This window comes from Aquarana catesbeiana, linkage group LG11, assembly GCF_042186555.1.
Source record: "Aquarana catesbeiana isolate 2022-GZ linkage group LG11, ASM4218655v1, whole genome shotgun sequence".
Taxonomy (NCBI): domain Eukaryota; kingdom Metazoa; phylum Chordata; class Amphibia; order Anura; family Ranidae; genus Aquarana; species Aquarana catesbeiana.
In genome coordinates, this window is record NC_133334.1 from 86,354,417 (window position 1) to 86,371,060 (window position 16,644).

Below are 16,644 nucleotides of genomic sequence, written 5' to 3' on the forward strand. Positions count from 1 at the left end.
ATTCCGAGCATGCGTGGAATTTTGTGCGTCAGAATTGTGTACACACAATCGGAATTTCTGACAACGGATATTGTTGATCCAGATCTCAAATTTTGTTTGCCGGAATTTCCGACGAAAAACGTCCGATGGAGCCTACACATGGTCGGAATTTCCGACAACAAGCTCCCATCGAACATTTCCTGTCGGAAAATCCAACCGTGTTTACGCAGCATAAGACAAAGGAACCTCCTGAAAGGTTAGTGTTGTACTTGCAATTAGTGTATTGTCCAGTAGAGGTCAGCACTTTACTGCTTCTTATCCCATAGTGGCTAAATCATTAGTGTCCCCAGAGAGCAAACAAGAGTGAATGTTTGAGAACACTGTGGGGCAGAGGTGTATGAATGAGCAGTAATAAAATATCAAGTAATGTCATAGACTGTATGGGCGGTAGTATCATATATCAGTGGCTGCACGCAGAGACAGGTGGGCTTAGTTCAAGAAAAGGACAAGGGGCTTCCCTACCAACGCAGAACAACCAACTTGGGACACTGGCATAACTTTTTTTTTTTTTAACAAAAGGCTGTTTGTCTATGTAATGGGAGGTGAACCTAAAACCAAAAATAATAATCTTAGGTACTCATCTAGGGGCAATAAAAAATGTAAGGAGTTTAGTGATCTAATGCCACAATAAAGCAATCAAAGGGTTAAGATGTCTTAAGATGAGCTGGGGTAGGAGGGCCTAAGTATTTGTGTCTCCTGCCACGTGATTGGCTGGTGGGGGTTTGCATGTCCTTACTGAGCTAGACATCAAATGACCAAGGCTCCCCCAGCATATTAATACCCCCCTCAATGTCCATCACTTACAGTCCAACCCCTGCTTCATTCTGAGGGCTCCGTCCACAAGGGACAGGTAAGAAAAAAGCCAAGCCAGGGAAATAAGGCACCCTAGGGCTTGTGTTACAGCAAAATAATCCTCAGAGACAACTGTATGCACACCATGTATATATTACAGGGGGCGACAGAATGGCCACAAAACAGCTGGCAAGTGGGCAACTGTTATCTGGCCTTATGTGCAGAGATTAGACGGACCAAGCCTTGACCATTCCCTAATACCGAGAATACAATAGTATCATATTCCCTATCAACATATTCTTCTTACAACACCAGTTTCACAAGATTACCATTTCCTGGTGAAGAACATGTAGTGTAATAATACATTGCATAAGGGTAGATTTCATATTTAAAATGAATTTAAGGAAGAGTTCATAATTGCTGAAATAATCAACATAAACATATATACCGTATATATATATATATATATATATATATATATATATATATATATATATATATATATGTTGCAATAAATCATATGCCAAACAGAAATTACAATTAAGTCTACAGTAATTACTGGTCTTGATGTCGTATCTCAGGGTACATTTGTATTTATTATTGATAGCGTAGTCAATATAATCACCCAGCCGATTAGAGACGAGCAATTTGTGTGTTTGTGTGTTGAAATTGAAATATGTCATCGGGTTTATAGGACAGCTAGATGTACTGTATAACATTAATGGCCGTTCATAAAACTGGAGATTGCATAAAATTAAATCTCTGTTCTTTACTAAAAAGTGCTATTTTGCTAATTACATATCTCGTATGCAATTTAAAACGTAGTAGGTTTAGGGTCTATAAGATACAGGTTGTAAGAGAACAAATACAACACACAGAAGCTGGACATTTTTCAGCTTGCATACGTTTTATAAATGGTCATCATCTTTTCAACCTCTTTTCATGTATTCCTGGAAATCTGAACCTGGGTAAACATGGAAAGAGACTGTTGTATGGTATGACTTAGTGTAGGGATCATGGCATTTGGAGAGCTGTGCTGGTACTGTAAGAGATCCAACACTTTGGAAAGTTTCATGCAATATGCTGAGTAGATAGATAGATAGATAGATAGATAGATAGATAGATAGATAGATAGATAGATAGATAGATAGATAGATAGATAGATAGATAGATATGGGCAGGAATGAAGAGGGTAAAAACTGGTCCTCATGATGCTGCCTCTCAACCGGCAGTGTGGAATCAAAATCAATGATCAGTGATTGTACAGGGCTGAGATGGTTTATAATATTTAGATTGCTATACGTCCATCTAGCTACCTTTTAGTCTTGATGCCCAAAGGCTGTAGCATACCAATTCTTGGCATTCCAGGTTAGAAAATAATGAGTGAAATAAATTACTATTTAGAGTTAAAATTATTTATCAGGCAAATTTATTATGAGCATGTATACATATACTGTGCAAAGGGGTAGATTTACTAAAACTGGCACACTCAGAATCTGGTGCAGCTGTGCATGGTAGCCAATCAGCTTCTAACTTCAGCTTGTTCAATTAAGCTTTGGCAATAAAACCTGGAAGCTGATTGCTTTCTATGCAGAGCTGCACCGGATTTTGCACCCTCCAGTTTTAGTAAATCAACCCCAAAGTGTCATAGCTCTTATGAAAAGCATTTGTCTTGCTTGTAGAGATTCTCAGGATCTTCAGGCTTGGTGTATTAAGCATGTCAGAAGGTCTTTATTGTTCCGGATTCCTTGTTTTTTTTTAAACAGTAGAGCAAAGTCAATATAAAATATCAAGTCAATATTGCAAAGTCAATATGCAACAGGGTTTTCTCAGTGAATGCAGCTCTGTTTTGCTCAGGGAATATTCGCTATGCCTTTAGCAAACCAGATCATCCAAAGAGGTGCTTTTCTATGCCCAAAAATACGTTTTCAGCATTATCGGCCAATTAAAGACTTTGCAGCATGTTGAGCATTTAATATCACTGTAGTTGCATAGCCAAGCTATTGTTTTTGTGTTGGCAACATGATTCATTTAGATGTTTTGTGTATCAGGTGTGGTGTTTCTTAAAACTATCGCATCACAAACCTCAGCATTCTGTGGGGTATGCTGGGAATTGTTGCTTTAACCCAGTCTTCCTCAACCTTTTCAATGCAAAGGAACCCTTGAAATAACTTTCTGATCTCAGGGAACCCCTGCTAAAAATTACTATATCTAAAACTCATTATACATTAGTGTGATAGTCAGTGGGAAGACTGATCCTTACACTCGTGGTCATTGGGAAGAATTACCCCCTTACACATCTAGCTAAAAAGATCATTGGTGTCAGTGGGAACTTATCTGAGAGGCAGAAATTTCTCATTGCTCAAGGAAGCCCTAGCAACCTCTTGAGGAACCCTAGGATTCCATGGAACCCTGGTTCAGAAAGGTTGCTTTAACCAATTGTGTCACATTGCGTGTTTAATATACTTAGGGTGCAGATATGAACTTTTTTTAGTAGATATAGAAAGATTTTTTACAGTGTAGAAACTGATTAGAGAAGTAGGATGTTCAATGCATGTTGTAAAGGCCTCTTTGTTTACACATTACTTGTAATGTTGCACACAATGGCTTTATGTAATATGTGCAACAGGCAGTAATTTTTAAAGATTAGTAAAAATCATGGATTAAGCAAAGCTGTACTGCGATTGGTTGATAAGGGTTCATTGCTCTTGTACTTTGTTATTAAATAAAGTCCATGGCATTCACCATGGTGACTCTGGGCAGGCACACAGAGCTACTTAGCATTATAAGATAGTACAGTATGTTCTTTATTTGGGGTATGAAATAAGACCTCCCTAAATATGTCTAATGCCAGGATCAAGCAGGAGGAGTATATAATCCTCACTATTTTCACCTGTGCCCTCTTTATGGGCTGGGGGCTGCCAGTGAAGATTTGCTGGGCAGTCACAACTTGGACGAGGAGAGACAGCTGACGTTCCTTAAAGGTTCTGCAAGATATTTTGGGAAAGTCTTACAGTTTCTTATGCTTCCCATGAGATCGAGTGACTTAAAAGAGGAGGCAGGTGTCAGTGTCTCTGGCCTCTCAGCCGTGGTCTATTTAGGGGGTGGGGAGAGACTGAAAAGGAAGAACAGCCAAGGATTCAGTTTAGAACTTCGAGAATTTTGTAGGCAGAAGTCAGGACCAAAGTTTACTCCAGAACTTACCGGTACATGCTGGAGGATTTGTCGGCATTGATATTGTTATAATGCTTGCCTATATCAGAGACAGTAATATTTGTGGTGTTTCATTTGCAGGTATCACATAAACCGCCAAGATGTCTAAAATGACAAATTCCCGTAAAACGCACCTGAAGGTAAGCAAAATTGGTGAAGTGGTGGTTGAATGTAACGCATAGCAAAATACGATGTAGGTTAAATTTGTAAATTTAATGATGGCTTTCTAATGTAACTCTAAATTACATACACAAATTTGTGATACATATGCACTATAACACCTTTTTGTGCAAATATGTTACTATATATGGGTAAGCATGTGTCTGTAATTATCAGCATTACCATGTTAGTCTTGCTTTCTCTTTGCAGTGTCACTGTACATCATTTAAACACACAGTGGGGTTGATTTACTAAAACTAGAGAGTGCAAAATCTGGTGCAGCTGTCCATGGGAGCCAATCAGCTTCTAACTTCAGAGTGTTCAATTACGCTTTGCCAAAAAAAAATGGAAGCTGATTGCTTTCTGTGCAGAGCTGCATCAGATTTTGCACTCTTCAGTTTTGGGAAATAAACCCCACAGGTTTGTTGCCTAATGTGAATGCAACATTTACCAAAGAAACCACCAGCAATTGAGAAAACAGTCATCTACATATTATCAGAATATTATTAATAAATATTCTTGTTCAATAACTGGAGGCTATAATGGTGTTTCAGAGTTTTTTTTTTTGTATATATTGCATATACTGCCTGATAGGTATTCCTAGGCATTAATTCATGGCTAAACAGCCGATTAAATATCTTTGCTACTAGAAGTTTTAACGACCTGTTACTCATCACCTCATTAGCAGCACAGTGCTTTTAGTGTGTTGTAAATTACGTTATTGTGAACAAGTAGAGACACATCTCAGTAGTATAGAGATTTAAAGTGTATGTATAGTCAAAACTTTTTTTATATTCAGTTTTGGATAGAGTAGGTAAATCTTTGGATAGAGTAGGGAAAGTGTTGGATAGAGTAGGGAAAGTTATAATCCCTGCCAGGTTTTTAATGCGGTCTGTGCCCCACTTTGTAGATCGTATTTCTCCAGTGACTACTGTGATGTGTGTGAAAGTACTGACACATCTAAAATGGTATAGTTGTCACTAGAACAGGAAGTGGGAGTCAGTCTTCCATTGGGGACATCTGTTATGGGGACACCTGTCTAAGGGTTCATTCACATCATTTCAGTAATGTACGCTATGTGCGTTGGTGTGCTGTGGTGCCATTCATTTTGAATGCCCCACCAAGTACCTCCACCCACACATGTTGTGGTGTGGTGCATCAGAAACAAATACTTTTTATAGCTTTTTCTGTCTGCCCTGCTGCGTTTGCAGCACACTCAAAATAAATGTGCTGCCTTAAAGTGGGAGTAAACCCCCTAGGTTAATTTTAACCTATAGGTAAGCTTATAATAAGGCTTATCTATAGGTATACATAGCTCCCAACTGTCCCTGATTTGGAGCAATGTCCCTCTGTCCCTCATTCCTCCTTGTTTGTCCCTCATTTTGGGCTGATCTATATAGTTGTATATAAAATGCACTTTTTATCTATCAAAAAGTGTTTCCCAGTGCTAAACCTTTCATCTGATTTCTAAATTGCTGCATTTGTAAATTCCAAAAGCCAATATAAAGGAATAGTAGTGGTGAAAAAAGCACTTGCGGGTTTAACCAATCTTTTTTTTTTTTTTGTACAATTCTCCTTTAAGGGGGTGTGACAAGGGGTGTGTCCTATGCCTGCATACTTTTGCTGATAGGTGTCCCTCATTCCCATCTCAAAAAGTTTGGTGGTATGGGTACAGTAAATATCTCTGTGCACCGTTTAAGAGATATTTACTTGTTAAGCCGACAGTGATTTCACCGGAGCATGCGCTCTAAAGGAACGGCATACCCCTGCCATTCCTTCAGAGCCCTGTGCCGTCAACAGTGACTCATGCATGCGCCGGAGTGACGTCATTGCGGCTCGCACATTCAAAGGACCAGAGCTGGTGAACCAAGAAGGAAGACCGGGTGAAGATGGAAGCCCTGTCAACAGTGACAGCACGTCGCTGGAGGGCTTCGTTTTAGGGTAAGATTCACATAATGTGCTAGTATGCAATGCATACTAGCACATTATAGCATTGACTTGCAGGAGGAATTTTTCCTTGTTGCCTGTGTTTACTACCACTTTAATTCAATGCAATGTCGTAGGCAATAAAGCGATGTACCAGAGCAAACAGATATGAACCGGCCCTTTGAATTGAGGTCTTCCTGTTGTGCCTAAGGGACCTAATGTGAAGGTAAATATCCCCAGCTGGACATAGGAAACAAAAAAAGAATGACACGCATTGTAGCCCTTTCCTGTTCTATCCAAACTAAAAAAGTTTTTTCTATACATACACGAAAATTATAAGCCGATGAAGGGCTCACCTAGCTTTAAACATTGTACATTTTTTGATCTGTGATGATAGAATACACAAGATAACCATTTTTTTTTTGGGTGGGGGGGGGGGGGGGGTATTACATTAAAGGCCTGAACCCAATTTGTGGTCAAAAACAGATGGATCAGAGTCATCTCATGTCTGTGGCTACATTTATTCTTTTGATCTGAGTCCTCTTAGGCTGGCCATAGATGGTTTGAATCGATTTGAACCGTGTATGGGCAGGCAGAATGTACCAAGTTAATCGATCAATCAACTTGGGTAAATCCAACCTGCCAGATTCACTTGTATCTGCTCGCGGCTGATATAGCCGCTAGCAATAATCATTGTCCTCCGCCCACCCCTACCACCTTTCCTGGAGCAGACAATTGGTCGGCAGGAAGGATTCCCCTGTCAGCATTGTCTGTGTTGATGGGGGAACCATGCAAATTTCTTTCCTGCAACCCGTGCCTGCAGGAAAGAAATTTACACTGTCTATGGCCTGCCTTAGTCTTAGGCTGGCCATGGATGAATAGAATTTGGAACAAAAATTCATAGGGAAAATCTTAGGAACATTCATACAAAAATTTTCAGAACTTTCAAAAGATTTCATTTGCTTTTAACATTTGATTTTGGAATGAATAGACTTCACCAAAAACCACATTGCTAGAAATTTGTTCAAAAAACATTTTCCATCCTGCTCCTTCAAATTTTCTCATCACTATGGTCGAAAACAAATGTTGATTTGACCAGCTAATGATTATAAAAACAAACTTTCCTAGAACATTCTTTTCCTAAGAATTTTCATTCCAAATTCTACCCATCTCTGACCAGCTTCAGTCACCACTCTACAGAACTCTTCAGAACCTACTAGTAATACCTCTACTTCTGGTGTATTTGGTGCCACAATACAAAGAGCATCAGCATCAGTTAAAGTGTAAGTATAGCCAACACTTTTCGTTTTTGATAGAGTAGGAAATAGTTTTAATGCTTGCCAGGTTTTTATTGCCATCTGTGTTGACTTACCCTCTCTACTTGTCCTGGTGACCATTAACACCCAAAAATATTACAGCTGTCACCTGAACAAGAGGTGTGGGTAAATCTTCCAATGGGGACATCTGTTCCGGTGACAACTAGGATTGTAATTCTCTGTAGAGCTTTCCGCTCCATCTCTGGGACAAGAAACAAAGGAAAATATCCCTGAGCTCACGTTCACATTGGGCCGATTTGGCATGCAATTTAACACGTCAAATCACATGCCAAATTGGCGGCTATTGCCCGCAATGGCACTGTCCCAATCGGTGAGATGCCGACTTTGCGGCGCCGCACGGATTCCCAAAAATAGTTCCTGTAATACTTTTGGTGACTTTGGGGGGCGATTTGAATAGACATCTGTGCAGGAACCTGCACAGAAGTCTGTCAAATCGCCCCCGAATTCAGACTGCATTGCCGGTTTGAAAATGTGCGAGTTTGGCTGAACTTGCACAATTTCTATCCCACATCAGTGTGAACCTGGGCTAATGGGGCAAAAATTTACAGGTTTCAACCCTTCCTTGCTCTATCAAAGACTAAAAAAAAAAGTTTTGGCTATACATGCACTTTAAAATATGATGGTTAATTCCTTGAAGTAACTTCACTGTACCAATACCTGTTGCTCTTTGTAGTGCTTATTAAACTAGCCTGTATGTTTTACTACTAGGTGTACTCTAGGTGTTCTTGGATGTAAACTCAAGACTTCAACAACTGAGCATCCATACACTAGCTGCGCCACCATCCCACCATACTAGATGAAAAATAAACTCACTGCTTTGAATCTCATGCTCCTTAACCCACAACATAATTTACACTTTAAAGACATTTTAAGTGTGCAGCTTCCTAACACTCTTTATTTTCTATGGACAGAGCTTGATGCTCCAGGTGGCGAAAGTCGCTCTAGAGAAAGAAGTGGCCGACGCAGCTGCTGAAAAAGAACGTTACCTGTCTGAAAACTGCCCCCCTCTGAGCCTCCCACATTCCTTGCAGGAGCTTCAGGTACCATAGGATTTAAGATTCCTTCACTTTCAGTTAGGAAGTGGTTTCTTATAGCTTGCTATTGACCTTCCCTTTTAGATTGTAAGCTCTAAGGAGCAGGGCACTCTGATTCCTACTGTATTAAAGTGTATTGTATTTGTACTGTCTACCCTCAAGTTGTAAAGCGCTACGTAAACTGTTAGCGCTATATAAATCCTGAATAATAATAATAATAATAATAATATTGGTGATTTCCCTTTCTTACTGAATAAAACTGACAGCAGGCTTCATTATCAATGTTATCAAGGAAAGACATTGTGCAAAGGAATCAGTCAAATTCTTCTTTTCCTCCTTCCATACATATTAGAGAATGAGAAGGTGGAGGATCTGATTGGTAGCTATGGGTAAAATACCATCTAACACATTTGTTTCTTCTAAATTTGGACCCATCTAAATTGTTGACTTTTCAACATATTGGAAGAGGTAAACATTAGATCTCGATTCATATAGTGCTTACAGATAAAGGTGACATGGTTGAACAAATAATGCATGTAATTGATATGGTGTATTTATTTAAATTATCTAAATTAACAAGTGCAGATTTATCATATGGAAAAAGTAAGCACATCCCTACATTTACCACCACTTCAAATCCATCTAATTAGAACCCAGTGTTCCACATTGAATATGAATTTTCAGAGCCTCCTAAGGTCTGGTGTTCTCTTTTCTAGTGACATGTGGTGTTATCATGCCATAGATAGGGCATAGACGGTGCAAATTAATTTCCCACTGCCCACAATAAGTTGTGGATGCCTAAAGCTGGCCATAGATAGATCAAAATTTGGCCGGTTCAGCAGGAACTGGCCACATTTTGATCGCATCTATGGGCGGGCTGCTTGTACTGAAGTTGATCCATCAATCAACCAGGGTTTCTTTTTCTTTTTTTGCCTGATCATTGTGGCTATGTTGGTGGCTATAACACGGTGAGTGTTGATGGGGGAATCAAGCAATTTTCTTTCTTTCAATCTGTTGTTGAAGGAAAGAAAATTGCATAATGTATGGCCTGCCTATAAGTCTGGCCTGGAATTTAAAAAGATTGCCAAACGATCTGATATCAATCAATCCACTGTCGGGACAATACTCTGCAAGTGTCAGAGATTTCAAACAATTGACAGTTTGTCCAGGACTGGCAAGCCCAGCAAATTAAACCCACGAGCTGAACGTTTCATTTTAAAAGAAGTCCCCAAGAATCCTAAAATATCATTCAAATAACTTTTGCAACAGTTTGAGTCAAAGTGCATGCGATCAGAAAGAGATTGCACCAATTCAACCTGCATGAGAAGTGTGTTAAGAAAAAGCCTTTGCTTTCCAAAAAGAGTAGAGTAAGGACGGTGATACACGGATCAGTGGGCTGATTGAAAAAACTGAACGCACCTGCACAAGAGGTGGATGGAGGAATTCTCCCTGCTTGTATTCTGACAGCAGGGATTCCTCCACTGTTAAAATACACTGATCAGCACTGCAGCCTATATGCTGAAGACTGATCAATCAAAGATAAAGTTGTTTGATCATGGTAACAGACAGTATTTCCAGGGAAGTTTTTCCTTGTTTCCTTATTTTAGTAGATCATCTTTATCTGTAGGCACTGTTTTTAACAAAGGTCTACTTTTTGACTATTCAAATATGAACATCAATTTGACCACACTAATGATTAAAAAAATTAACAAACATTTTTACAATGAAAAATGTTGAACAAAATAATACTTGTGTATGCGCAGCTTTAGTAAAACGTAATTGCTTTTCTAAACGCTTAATCTGTTATTTAAAAAAAAAATTCTTAGTAAATCCAGCAGTCGATAATGTGCTGAACCCAGTTAGTGCCATGTAGGTTTCAATTACTTATTGTGTATAAACAGGGCCGTCTTTAAGGCAGGGCAATAGGGGCAGCTGCTATGGGCCCTGTCATTGTTGTGGGGCCCAAAGCAGCTGCCTCATACTTGCCAACAATCCCAGTTTAAATTCCCTTGTCCATTGAAGTTTTAGCCCCGTGCTGTATCCCGATATCTCAGTGTGAAGTGCTGGTACTAATGCTGCCCAGCTCTGCCCCATTGTTGTGTACAGATGACTTACCTGCAGACCCTGTGTTTACATGTAAATAGCTGGCATTCATATATAAATAGCGGCTAAGTTACTAAGTAAATAGCTGCAGACGGTGGCATTGATATGTAAATAAAGGTGGCATTCATATGTATAACATGCTCCCCTGCAGTGAGGAGATGATGTGCTGTAACCTCTAGCAACCAATCAGTGAGCAGTATTACTGTACAGTAATCTCTAGCAACCAATTAAGAAGCAGAAATCATTTGCTGTAACCTCTAGCAACTAATCAGTGAGCCGTAATGTGTGCTGTAACCTCTAGCAACCAGTCAGTAAGCAGTAATGATAGCTGTAACAACTGCCAACCAATTGCAATTGCTGCCTGATCTGATACAGTAAACTGATTTTAAGTCTAGCTGCTATTTATTGTATGTCTCAGAGCAGGTGGAGAGTCAAATTGCATGGGGGGGGGCCCAAGAAAATTTTTGCCCAGGGTCCAAACGATATTAAAGATGGCCCTGTGTATAAATCTACAATAACTCAATGAGTGCAGAGTAAACATATTTATTTATTTTCTTTGTTAACTTCCTTATCTTCATCCAGGAATTCTGCAAGAAGTTACATGCCAAGATTGATGTGGTTGATGAGGAGAGGTACGACATGGAGGTCAAAGTCCAGAAGAGCTCCAAAGAGGTACATTTTTTACGTATAAAGGCATGACTTGTTATTGTTAGACTGCTTCTGAATTCTTAGGGGAAAACAACAAGCGGTCGGTAGTGATTGATGATGTATATGAACAGTGGTTGATAGTATACTCATCTATAAATCAGAGGAATTTATTAAAGAACTAACAAGGACTATGGTGAGTTCCAATGCCCAAGTTACTTATTCAAGGATGGCCAGATATGGGCCTTTGTTCTTGGGGAATATTTGCATCTATAGTCACTGTTGCTTTGACAACCTATTAGATATACATTGATGTAATCAGATTGTACAGATTAGGTTTTAATGATACCACAGCAAAAAACCTGATTAACATACAATGTTTACTAAATTTTGCTGTGTATATGATTGCAGGGGGTACCACTGTTTAAAGCAAGTGTTAGGGAAAACATATGAAAGTGCCTCCCATAGATCAGACAACTCCAGAAACCTGCACATTGGGGCTGATTTCTTTCCAGAGAGCCCACAGTCCTGAAAAACAGGATGCTCTGAGATCCATTCAGCACCCTGGTTGACAGTGTCTTGCAAAACCTGTGTGCCTCACTATTAGTTAGTGTGGATGCCCATCACTGATATGTCATTAGGAGGTGAGAAGGGGGCAAGTAGGGTTGCCACCTCATCCCTTTAAACCCGAACACATATTAATTACACAGGTTCTGTGGCTGATTAAGGTGATAATTAAACTTACTTGGTGCCTTATCTGCATGAAATTAGCCTCAGAACCTGTGTAATTCATATGTGTTCCGGTTTAAAGGGATGAGGTGGCAACTCTAGGGGCAAACAGTGCTGGTGGGTACTTGTATTGGTCACTTATTATTCAGTTTTGGGGCCACTGTGACACTGTATAAAGAAGCAGACCTAGGTGGGCACATCTGATTGTAAAAGTTGGAGGGAGCAGGCAGAGCTAATAATTAAATAAATTGGTTTTTGTGCACTGTACAGGGAAGCAGATACAAGCCAATGCATCTGGGAGATGGAAAGGGGCAGGGTGAGCTGGTGCCCATATGATTTGTTTATTTTTTCCTTCAATCTAGTTTATGGACAGCCTACAGCAGCCTTAACAGCCTTAACCTTTCCAAATAACTTTCCAGGCCCAGGGAACCCCTTCTAAAATGGTATATATCTACAACTCATGATACATTAGTGTGATGGTCAGTGTAAAGAATCCTTCTTATTACACTTGTGGTCATTAGAATAAATTCCCTCCTTACAGATAGCTAAATAGATTAATGGTGTCAGTGGGAACTTATCTGAGAGGCAGAAATTGTTCATTGCTCAAGGAACCCCTAGTAACCACTGAAGAAACCGTAGGGCTCCATGGAACCCTGGTCTACATGGAAGCAGACCTGGGCAAGCACATGCTGTTGTATCACCCATTTCTTCATTTATCTTGAAGAGGTGTCACTTTCTTGCTGCTGGATTCTCCAATATTATCCCCCCAAATATTTTTTTGTTGTGTTGTGGAAAATCTATAAAAGTAGTGTTAGGCCATCATCTGACTTTGTAACGGACATGGGAACCAAGCAGAAATAAAAACTCTGGTGGAAATATGTTGCTATTTGAACGATATATAAGAAGCCGGCATGTGAATCAATTTAGAATGTATAGATTTTGAAGGAAGCACTTTAAGTTTATTGGTTTCTAGTGTTTTGTTGCTATATACAGTGTCTGCCTTTGTCCATTTTTAAGGAGCATCATGGGTAGGGACAGACAGAGAGAGAAATTATGATATATAAAATCCAAATCACTTTCTGGGAAGGAAAAAATTACAGAACACATTTAGTAAAGTGAAGAGAAAACAGCTTTGTGCACCTTAATATACCTTAATAAAAGAATAAAAACATCTTAAACTAAAATTTTCTTTGATTCTGTTTACAGCTAGAAGACTTAAACCAGAAAATCTTTGACCTGAGAGGTAAATTCAAGAGGCCGGCACTCAGACGTGTGCGTATGTCTGCTGATGCTATGCTTCGTGCCTTGCTGGGTTCCAAACACAAGGTCAACATGGAGCTCCGTGCCAACCTCAAGCAGGTCAAGAAAGAGGACACTGATAAGGTGAGACTTCAGTCAACCACACTCCACCATTTTACTGAAAAGAATTATCAATAACTGTCAAAGTACAGTAACATCTCTTAGAAAAGGAATATGAGCCCATTACGGAGATTCACCCTCTTTATTTGTCCTGGTGACCATTGTCTCTGGAACAGCAATAGAGGGGAAATCTTCTAATGTAAACACTTCTATCAGAGACTTGTTCAATTTCCTTTCACTTCCAGGTTTGTTAAAGCACAAAAAAAAAAGGAATTGGGACACAGATGGCAAAAAAACCTGATAGGGGTTTTAATTATTCTCTATACCAGGGGTCTCCAAACTTTCTAAACAAAGGGCTAGTTGACTATCCCTCAGACTTTAGGGGGGGTGGACCATGGCCATTGGAAGTTGAAATTATCCTGGCATCAGTGGGAGTGAACACTGCATCTTTATCGTTAGATGGAGGAATAGTGCACCATTGTTGGTGTCAGTGGGAGGAATAGTGCCCAATCGTTGGTGACAATGTGAGAAATAGTGCCCCGTTGTTGATATCAGTAACAGGAATTATGCCCCATTATTGGTGTCAGTGGGAGGAAAATGTCTTGCATCAGTGGGAGGAAGAGTGCCAAAGAGGCTGGATGAAGGCAAGTAAAAGGGCAGCAGTTTGGAGACCATTGCTCTACACTTTTCAAAATGGAAAACCATTTCTTGACTTTAGATATTCTTTGATAGGCCTTAAGGTATGAACAGAGCACATGTAATAGAGACAATTGTACAACCAGACAGAGAAAATCTAACGCTTGTATATTTCTCTGTCCTCAGGAGAAGGACCTCCGTGATGTTGGTGACTGGCGTAAGAACATTGAAGAGAAATCTGGCATGGAAGGCAGAAAGAAGATGTTCGAGTCCGAGGCTTAAGCCCCTTTACCATGACCATAGTTATCTTCAACCCCAAGCTGCCAAAGACACCCGCTTCACCATATCACAGCGTTTCCCTGGCAACCCGAGGGTTAACCCCTCTGCTGCTCGGCTTACACATACTTTACGGCAGCCAAGGGGTTAATGAAATCTTACTTCTTCCTTGTACTCTCCTCAATTTAAACCCAAGAGAATGTCTTACAGTATGTTTTGGACTGCTGAGGGGGGCTGCAGAGTTCCCCTCTGTTTAAGCCACAGTCTGGTTCTGCAGGTGCTGTGTTATGTGGACATGAGAACCGTGTAAATAAAGCTTGTGACGTCCTTTATGGTTTGTGATACCTGATGCATAGGTGACGTCACTTTTAATTTGTCGGGTCACTAGCCAGGTCTCCTTTTTTCATTACTGTCTTATGTCAGATCTTACTGATGGAACCACCACTGCCGCTGGAAGGAGGAAGTAATTCTGGGGATAAGAAAGCTTTGAGGCTGTGAAGGTGTCTTTCCTGATAACATCAGTAATTACAAGGGCAATGTTTTATGGACAGTTTGGTGGTTATATGTCAAAGCATATGACGCACAGGGTAGAAGTTATATATAAAAATGTAAACTTTAGCATGGAGGATCATAGTAAACTTTAGCATGGAGGATCATAGTAAAATAGCGATAAATAACACCCATATCTTAGAATATCTGGAAATACTCTTATGGGCTGTACACACCAAGGGGCCAAATGTATAACAGAATCCCATCCCAAGCCAGAATTGATGCTAGCACTGAGAAATTCAGCTCAATACTTCATGTAGTGTGCCCGGAAGCAATCATGATCATCAAGAAAGTACACCCAGTGCCCTTTTTTGATGCCGTATTCTAATCACACTGTATATAATTTAATTGGTCTTTTTCAGTCATAACATGTATAGACAATGTTCAAAGTGATGAATTCAATAACAAGCATTTAGAATGTATCACTTACAGATCTGACTACAGTAAACTTTCATATTATTGACATTGCCAGATCATTTACAAAGCAGCCTAGACAGGAGTCCAGGCCCTAGTGCAGTGGTCGCCAACCTTTCGGACCTCATGGACCACTAAACTCACTATTTTGAACCCCGCAGACCATTAACATGAATTATACATGCCTTTTACACACAATGCTCTAGCGCTCTGCTCAACCTTCCCCCCCCTCCCCTGCACTCTGCATCGCACTTGCCTTACACAGACTCGTTGGATCTCACCTCCTTATCCAGCCATGTGCTCAAGCCCTGTGCTTCCTCCCACAGTCTGTGATCTGCACTGCCATTGGAAGTCTCTCACCTTCCACTCTCTGAACTACTCCCAGTGCCTCCCTCTATGTTAATGGGAGCAGGAACTACAGAGGAGGCATCAGGCATTAATGCACGCTGACAGTATTGACTGTCAGTGCACATTAAGAACAATATACATCACCAAAGGACCACCAAAATTTTCTCATGGACCACCAGTGGTTCACAGATCACTGGTTAGTGGCAGCTGCTCTACTGGATGTCCAGCTGCAACCTCATATTCCTGCAGTAAACCAGGGGGGTCAAAACTGTGCACCCGCCTGTCTCTTCTCAGGGAAGGATCCACTTATAGGCACTTGTGATTGATGGGGAAAGCCATTCCGGTACAGAAGACACAGACAGGGCAGCTTCCCTGTGCATATTAAATCTCTTATCAATTCTATTCAAAGGGATTGGGGGGTGGGGATATTGTCACCTCGCCTAAGGACCCATTCTGCCTTAATCCATCTCTGCTGATTGGTTCATGTGGCTTATGGAAAGCATGTCATAATAAAAAATATATGGACTGCAATTGCTGACCTCCTTTTAAAATTTTTAGTTGATTAGTTATTAAGCTGATCCTCTGCGTATGAGTCACTGATCAAGAACAAATATGCAGCACGTGAAGTCATAGCTCCTGATATACATACTTGTTCCAGGTCAGTTGCTGTATTAAAATAAATCTTTATTATGAGAAATATGAAAACTGCCATTGCTGATATCCCTTTGAAAATGCTAATTACCTGGCTAAGGTATAACATTTTGCAAACAGATATAAAATTTTACAAAGACTTTCACAAACTCCCCCCCCCCCCAAAAAAAAAAAAACACAGTGTGGCTATATATACTGCACATAAAGCTAGCTTATCTTGCTAGTTCTTTTCTTTGTTTCTTTAGTCAATACCGTGTTGCTCATGATAGGAAGTTGACTATTGGAAGGCAGAAATGTAACTCTTTAAACCTCCTCTAGAGGAAATACACTGTTCTCATATATGAAGAGACAACCACAAGTCAGAGAAAATGTTCTGCTCCGTTAGAACATAGATCTTGTGTGTGGGAGAGAGGTGAGTACAACTACAGGTGCAA

General features: G+C 40.1%; 1 protein-coding gene across 3 annotated transcripts; it reads left to right on the plus strand.

Moving 5' to 3' along the window:
* Nucleotides 1–788: 788 nt before the first annotated feature.
* Nucleotides 789–14,635, plus strand: TNNI2 (troponin I2, fast skeletal type). 3 transcript variants are annotated; one of them, XM_073604695.1, is made up of 6 exons: nt 789–889; nt 4,126–4,184; nt 8,378–8,506; nt 11,186–11,275; nt 13,184–13,360; nt 14,159–14,635. In XM_073604695.1, the coding sequence occupies exons 2-6, from the start codon at nt 4,146–4,148 to the stop codon at nt 14,252–14,254; spliced, it is 531 nt and encodes a 176-aa protein (XP_073460796.1). In that variant the 5' UTR covers nt 789–889; nt 4,126–4,145; the 3' UTR covers nt 14,255–14,635. The 3 variants fall into 3 exon arrangements, with proteins under 3 accessions (XP_073460796.1, XP_073460798.1, XP_073460797.1); XM_073604697.1 differs by lacking the exon at nt 789–889 and adding an exon at nt 3,792–3,815; XM_073604696.1 differs by lacking the exon at nt 789–889 and adding an exon at nt 3,894–4,037.
* The last annotated feature ends 2,009 nt before the right edge of the window (nt 14,636–16,644 follow it).